Here is an 8296-nt window from a genome sequence, read left to right as displayed (position 1 = left end):
TTCTGAGTTGTTCGATGTTTCAGGTTCGTGGACGATGCGCGTGTACGGGGCTGCAGCAGCCCCCTTATCCAGTTACACCCTTATCGCGGGAGGTTATACAAAGCGAGACCTCCTTTCAGAGGATATTTAAATTTCCTTCTGTTCCTTCTGTCAGACGCGTGTTTTGAAATAGACATTTTCACGACAACAATGGGCTCGCATCAGCGTATGGCAGGTGCGCGTGTGGGTCGACGGAGTGGCCTGGACATCTCGACCGAGTCGCCCGCGCTGCCAGCACCCTTGCGACTTCACCCGAGCGATCGTAACTTCGGAATTACACCCACGATAAGGAGCCGAGTGAAAACGGAGCCTCAGTGGAACATTTTTGCCCGACTGTTGCAGGTAAGTCGCGCTTGTGGCAGGAGTAGGTTATTGGAGCGCGCGTGCGTACATCGCTCGCGCTTCCATTGGCTGCTGCCCTGTTTTAAATCCACTTCGATTCGGCGGTCGAAAGTGGTGCGTGGTGGTGAATCTCTACAGTGGAAGTGCGCGATATTCAACGGATTACCAGAATAATCATCGATTATTCGCGAGAAAACGCTTGCCGCGGAACAAATTATCATCTGGAAGGGAAGCTACCCGCCGGGAGCTCGGAGCAAGATGAATTTTATGCGCAGAAGCCCCTCGGCCTCTTCCACCTTGCTGCCCCTCCCTCCCAGCCTTCCCCGGTTCTAATCCGTACGCTCTTCTTTAAGATGCTCCTACTATCATTTATTCTTTAATGCCAATCTCCGCGATACCGTGTACATTTAAAGGGGTGTATCACGGGGAGCTTAGAAAACTCCAATTGGTTAAGACGCAATTCGCGCGCTCAGGTTCCAATATGGCGCCAGGCGTGTTTGATAAACAGGATTTCAATAGCTTTCTTTTATCTCACGATACTTGCGATAGCCTCCGCTAACGCTTATGCCAACGTTCTGTGTACGAATGTTCCTCTGAGATGTTGGAAGATATTGTTTCCGTAAGGGAGGATTGTATCAGTGTAAGATGGGGTATACACGTTCGCGTATGTAGCATTCGTTAGGCAAATATTTGCCAAACGCAGGCCCACCGTTAAAGGGGTGAAAGTAGGTGAGTCAGAGGCGCAGGCGCTACCGTTATCTATTTCCGATTTCGGTGCTTGTGAATCTCGTCTTACCCACCCTTGACGCGCTCCGATTCTACTGACTGGTGCTTCGGGCACACGCAGGCCTCCAAATTCACTGTACTCGCATGACACAGTTGCGAGTGCAAGGGAAGAGGAAATAAGGGGCAAGGCAGGGCCAATTTCAAGGAAGAAAAGGCCCAGGAGGCCTCTCTAAGTCCCCATCTTCCAAAAAATTCTGATTCTATCCCGGCATCATATTTTCCCATAATTTTCATACCACAAGGCGCGTAAATTTATTTGTAATTGAGACCATACGTCCCGTTTTGAGCAGCACAGCTTCGGGACGCCGAAATGTCCTGTTTTCAGGAAGAGAGCAACTACTGACTAAATATTGAATATATTTTATGTCTGCTCGGCACTAATGCACCCGTAGAAAGGGTGTTTTCTGTTATAATACGTTATGGACGAGCGAAGAAACACAGTTGCAAGTGCAGTTCTTAAAGCAGTGTTAATTATCAAAGTAAATTTTAAGAAACTCTGCCAAGAATTTCATTCTTATTTGAAATCAACACCAAATAAACTTAAGCAAATTTGTTCTTCAGAAAAATATAAGACCACACAAATTATTTATTTTCACGTGTTCGTTTCTGTTCTTTTCATTAATAAATAAAAACTATGAAGAAATATGCGTTTTCTTGAATACACATACTATTGCCTGACAATTATTAGATGCCCCGTTTTGAGGAAAACAATAAAGGGTCACGTTGTGTATACAGGGTGTCCCAGAACGTTTGTCACCTGGGCATTTTTCCTTAAATCCGCCACTGGTCAGGGAGTAAGAAAGCAAAGCCCCTTAAAAGGAGTCCGCGTCGGTGCCAGCATCTGGAGCAAGTGTTGAGTGAAATTGAAGCCGAAACGCTCGTGATACCCGGCGACGGTAGCCCCTACTCTTTGCGTCTGGAAGAGAAGAACAGCCCGTCTCCAAGAAACGGCAACGAAGGAAACGAACAATAAGGCCCTTAATACGGTGTTCAAGTAGCGCGGATGCCTCCGGAGTTGCCCCGGTGCCGCGTTTCTTGCAGCTTCTGTGCCGCGGGTGGTCCGCGTGCAGCGGGGGCGTTGAATTGGCAATCAGTCGGCAGACGACGTAGACGGGCCCGATTACGCTTCTCCACGAGCCGGGCAGCGAGTAACTCGAGCTAACTGGCCTGATATGAGAGCCCGGAGATTAACTACGGACAGTCAACTACGGACAATCTAGCCATCAGCCTTAAACGGAATATATTTACGGGTTAGATGCGCGGCCACGCTATTTTCTCCCTGTGTAAGCGGCCCCGTGCGTGTGCACACGTGCACTCAACTCCTGGTGGAGCCGGGTGACGTCAGTATCCGCTCCTTCGCCGCCTCGCGCGCGGCACAAAAGGGTTTTGGCAATTTGCTGGCTGTCTTTTGACGGGGGTCTTTGATCTAGCGAGGCCTAGACCGGGCGTCCCACGTTCGAGCCGCGATTCTCCGTCGGGAGTCTGTATCAGCCGCTTGGAAAAGTAAAAGGCGAAGCTGCGAATTGAAAGGCGTACGTAAATGAGACCTATGCACGCAAATGATACCTGCGTTCATTGTAGACTTATCGAGGTCTAGGATGACGGATAAAAAAACTTGTATCAAGTAATGGTGAAGATTGAAAAAAGCTGCTTATACTCTGATGCTAATACCCTGTTGTGGCTGAAAGGCCTGCTCTACGAATTAGAAGACAATGGGGTTGGCGAGAATAAACAGGGACAGAGGAAGTGCAAGAAGAAACGCTCTAGATAGTCTCTGAGCTACATTCCCAAGGATCAGCTCCTCGTCCAGCAACCTGTCTATATGGCAGACTTTGATGCTGAAGAATCTGTGGCGAGATGTTGAAGAATGCAGCATCGCTGGCCCTACACCTAAGTAGGAAGCATTTGTCAGCATCTTTCACCCCCAGTTCCTCGCGGACCTTGCGCTCTCAGTCTTCACGGGGAGGATCCTTCTTCAATGCCGCGCAACATCGTTCCTCATTATCATCAGCGCTGCCGACGATTGCGTATGGTCGGGCCTGGACTCGCAGCCTTGGCAAGATCATGGCCACTGTAGCGATCGTCGCCGCCGCGAGCCGATCGCAGATTACGCGCGCCTCCATTGCAGAATGCGGCCCGTACTTAATTGTGTATAATAGCGCTCTACTTACGACGAGGGTTTATTTGATCTGAATGGTCAAGGATCCTCTCGTTAATTACCATCCTCGATCACCCCGTCGCTCTTTTGCGACAGCATTACGAGAAGCGACCAGTTGCTCGAGGAAAACCCGCGTATCTGGGAGAAAGTTGGTCGATGCACGGGTTTCTTATTTCATCACACATCGTGACTAACCTCCGCGTGATCCTTTCCCAGATCGCATCGCAACGGTGACGAGGAGCGGCGCTGGCGATCCAGATCAGCGGATGCGCGCTTTTGCTCGGATCAGTGGAACTTGAACGAAAATGAAAGGGAACGAGAGCAAATTGCCTTATCTGCGGGGGCCTCGGAGCATCTCGAGCCGGACGAACGAGGGGCAGGCCGATTGCAAGCTTTCCATCTGCGAGCGTGCGAAGAATGCGCGGAGCTTTGTAATTGTCACTGTAGATCAAAGGCCCGTCGACCATAGATCATTCTCCCAGCTTGAGCGATCTCGTTGCTGGATTTAGCCGCCTAACCCGGCTCCTCCCACGTCCACTCTTCCAGTTCGTGAAAATCAAAGAATTTCCGCGAGATCCCCCTGCGGAGGATCCGTGTACCTGGTCAGGTAGAGGACGTCGGATCGACGTCGATTCACATTGTCCATACGATCGCCAGCACCCGCCAGTCTTCCTAGAAGCGGCCCATTGTTGCGACGGCTCCCTTCTTTCTTCCTTTTCTGCCGTGCGGGGATACCCCCCTGAAATTACATCGCGGCTCGATGCGCCGAAAGGAATCGATTATCTCGGAACAAAGCGTATTTATTTTACCCGTGGAAACGCTTCGGGTGCTCGCAACGTTCCAGGAAGCCCTCAAGAATAATGGAAAGACCCGCGCGGAACACGAGGTGGCAATTTCGCACCGCGGAGCATGCGATTATTACGAGACAGAAGGCCGTGATATTGTTCGGAGCAGATCGTTGTTTGCCCAGTCGCGATTGTTCGCCCTGGCCTTGGCGCCTCCTAAATACCTACGTGTCGCGATGAAACTGTTTTCATTGGCGAATCGTGTTCTCTGCTTCCATGTATGTACACTCAGCGTCACGTATCCAGTTTCCACTATATTTCCATGTAATTTGTCATTGGATTCATATCTCGAATTAAATTCTTGGAGTTCCAGCAGGAATGAAAAAAAGAGGGGTCAATCTTTTCGAGTTTATCTCGACGCGCTTCGTACGCCGAGCACTTTGCTCTCTGTGGGTTCTCAGGAATTAGGATTGCAATTAGCGATGGCCAGAACTATTGTTTCTGAATCACGAGTGACTCGATCACGGTGATTTTTACAGGATTTTATTCGGCTTCAGCGTGTGCATACATTGACTAGGAATGTACATATGCTTACATTCGCTGAATTAACGCTTTGACTGTGACACAAGCTATATTGAAGTATTTTATAAACAGATCAGGCGATCAGAGTAAGCAAATTCACTCAAGATAAAAAAGTCACGGTCACGGTCGTGAATGAAGTTAAATGCGTGACCGAGATTCTGCGATCACTGGTAGTGATTTTGCACTCCATTTCTAATTACAATTCATTAGCCACAGATACGAAATTCCAAGTCTCCCTCTACTGTCGTTGTTGACCGACTAAAGGGTAGCTTTTCGGCTGGGTGCCCCGGTGCTCCCTTCTGGAAGCATTGTCGCTGGAAATCTAAGCTCCACGCGCTCAGAGCGGCTCTTATCGCGAGTTAGTAACCGATTGCGGGTCAACCGTGACGTGACGTCAGCGGAAATGCCGCGCAGATGCAGTGCTTTCGATAATTGAAACGTATACGCTCTGCGAGCCGTTATCGGGAAGGTCAGTGGGCCCCGCAAAGGTGATGCTATCTGGCGTGGACTTTCCTTCGTCCAAAACACGACCACGCTTATCGCGGCGGGCCCAGCTGACCCGGCCACGTATTTTCCGCGTGCGTGTTGATCATCGAAGCGATTGCTTCCATAGAAAGTCTGCCCACGCCTCTGCGCAGACGGAAGCATCAAACTAGATAAGCGCAGCGACGTTCATTGCTTCCGTCTGACGTGGACGCTGCGCATTACATTCGTCCGCTCAGGGATCCGCGAGTCGCTACCTTTGCACTGTAACCACGCGATCATCCCTCGATCAAGGGCAGATTCTCCTCCGGAAACTCTGAAAACCAGGGCCTATCCGGGGCGGGTTCAGCGCGCTCCCCGAATAAGGCCCCGCGCTTTAAGGGGGTATACCCGTTTGAATGCTCCGAAAATGTGTACATTTTGCGGATTTTTTTACCAGTCAACGGCTCGATGAAGATTTCCCGTTTTTGTATTACGTTTACATAGTATTATGAGCTACTTAAAAAAAAAGTTTCAGTTAAAAAACTATTGTTTTTCGGAAGTTATGGATACATATCCGAAACTCTCTCGATTTTAGACAGTACATGGTGGCCCTGAAAAAAGCTGTATGTCGCGTCTGAAATCAAAAACATTTAACGTTTTCGAACTTACGAGGGTATATTCTTAAAATACAAGAAAAAAATCTTTGTTGTTTGTTTACATAAATATGTCACAGTAAAATTGACGTCTTCATAATTTGACCCTTTGTTAGCGGTTGAAATTTTGGACGAGTGGATTATCCAAAATAAAAAAAAAACAAACATGTTCTTAATTTGCAGGAGCATGGCTTGGTTTTGTCAGAAATCGAACTTGAATGACGGCTGGGGCCAAATAGACCCGCTGCGACTAATTAAGGGTGAAATGGCCCCACGGGGCCTTATAGATATTTATTATTACAAAATTTAAACTGGAAACACACACTTGTACTCGTCCTTCAGAACCCACCCCCATACTCTTACACGCGCAGTTCTCCCCCCTAGTAGCTCTCGAAGATTTCACACCGATACGTGTTAAACTCGCAGGTGGCCCCGGAGAGGAATAAATTCGACGGGCCCACGAGTGGAGGGGTCCCAAGGGCGAATAAAGGCGCGTGACGTAAGCGAAACAAGGAAACGTGGAAATGGAAACACGCGAAAGGGGTCGAAGACGCGGGAACCGCACGCGGTCAAAGAGGACGGGGGCGAGCCGAGCGGGGCCGAGAAGGATCGAGATTGGACGAGGTCCGCCGATCGGCGCGTGGCGCGGCTAGTAGCGCGACGCTCGAACCGCGCGGCGAGCAGTTCGAATCCAGCATTTCACCACGAAGCGTTCCGACAAGCGGGCCCCCTCTGTTTCTCGTTCTCCACATCGCACCGTCGACGATGACACGCCGGTCTCCGAGAACGCGCAGGTGAAACGACACTGTCGGCGCAATATAAACCGTGTTCCATTCGGGATACGAAGCAGCGTTAAGTGGGCCCTCGATAGCGACCGGCCAGCTACACACGTGGAACTATATTTTCATCCGCGCCGAGGGAGAAGAAGCCTGCTTGAACACGCCAAGGTAAGGGGGAGGTTCTTTGCCACAAGGTGGTGGTTAGAGGGAAGTTGAAGGGGGTGGAAAAAGGGGAGCGGAAAGTCTGGGATATGCGCATTTTCTTCTAAGCTGGATGACTCTAGCCGGTAGGGTAGTTGATGGCGGAAGCGTAGTCCCCCTCGACTTTGTTAACAGATTTATTGAAATCCTGTTCGCATAAACCAGAAGCACGGGCAACACTGCGAAAAGCACTTCTCCCCCTTTTTTTAAGTATTCAACTTTAAGTCTATCAGGGGCTCGGATGAGTGACCAATTTGACCATTTAGCTAACAACGTTCCCGCTTCCGTCCCCCGCGCCATGCGCTCCGGTTTACGAACTTTCGATTTCCCGTGGATCACGCATCGGGACCAATTCCGTCGCTCGTCGCGCAACGTAGCTCGCAGCCGCGTTAGTAGTACACGAAGCTCCTCCCCTAAATACGTTCTTCCCTTCGTATTCTATAATTCTAAACGGGAAGTGTCTCTCCGAGAGATGCGCGCTGCGGGATACATAAATTGAAACTCGCCTGTGCGAAGCGGGAGCGTAGAAGAGTGTCTGTAACGCGCCCAGAGTGTCATCGTCGTCGTCATTTGCAATCCAGCCGATTGTTCTTGTTATCTCGCGAAGGTATGCCGTTGAATGTGCGCCGCGGCCGGTCAATCAACCGCCGCTGTTTATACCCCTTGAACAGCGTGCCCGTAACAAACTGTTGACCTCGGTGCATAGGGGAATTATCGAGGAATCAGCAGCGAGGGGACGTTGTCCAGCCTCTATTTTTAACGCTTACAACGCGAGCGTCGACCAACGATCCGCCTTTGATACCTTTCTAAACTTACCTCGCCGTCCCTAGGGACTCGTGGGGCCATCGAGAAGCTTCCAAGCCCGAACACACTAATCGCGGAATTAATCGGCCGGTAATAGGACTGTATCCATGTTTCTTTCAGTCGATGGGAAACAGAATCGAATGGTGCCGATTTCTAGCGACAGCGGGGGTACCGTTCTCGGAGGAAAATGTGCGTTCTAGCGTCCGTCAGTTTCTCTAACAACCAGCTTGCTGCTCCTCGTTGTAAATTACCGCTTCCGTCGTGCAGAACGTCGCGCTCGGTGCAGTTGCGCAGGTGACTCCCTTCGGCAGGCCGCCGGGGCTCTGGTCTCGTTTATTCTTAATCCCATTCGATTTCGCCCGAGCAGTTTCGTATTAGCCGCAGTCGGCGTCACAGCTCGCTGCCGCATTTCCCTCTTTCGCGCGCTCAATGGAAAGCGCGATCGGCTATGAACAATTGCATTTTTACCGCCGCGCGAGCCCACCGCGTCATTACGCACAATTTACTCGTTACCCGGCACACACTGTCTGCCTTCGATCCCACGGCCTATAATTTTCATTCGAATTCGTACACTCCGCCTTATTTTTATAATCAGTGGCCGATGTTGCCTGCTAACTCTGATAGCGGGCTCTTTGATATATTATCAAAGATTATGAAATGTAACAATGGTTTTTATTCGTTGATTTTGTAGGAATTGGTGAC

The 8296-nt window shown here is 50.0% G+C and overlaps 1 protein-coding gene across 3 annotated transcripts in view; it reads left to right on the top strand.

Moving 5' to 3' along the window:
* Positions 1-189: 189 nt before the first annotated feature.
* Ptr (patched domain-containing protein) overlaps positions 190-8296 on the top strand; it is a 30324-nt gene continuing 22217 nt past the window's right edge. For 2 of the 3 annotated variants that reach the window (XM_076828127.1, XM_076828130.1), the window contains exon 1: positions 190-381. In XM_076828127.1, coding sequence (XP_076684242.1) covers positions 190-381 — 192 coding nt within the window. Of the gene's footprint in view, positions 382-6236; positions 6758-8296 lie in introns of those variants that run through there. The other variant, XM_076828129.1, reaches the window with a different exon arrangement.

Source organism: Andrena cerasifolii, chromosome 15 (assembly GCF_050908995.1).
Source record: "Andrena cerasifolii isolate SP2316 chromosome 15, iyAndCera1_principal, whole genome shotgun sequence".
Lineage (NCBI taxonomy): Eukaryota > Metazoa > Arthropoda > Insecta > Hymenoptera > Andrenidae > Andrena > Andrena cerasifolii.
Note: the sequence above shows the minus strand (reverse complement) of the source record. Positions and strands in the feature narration are given on the sequence as shown.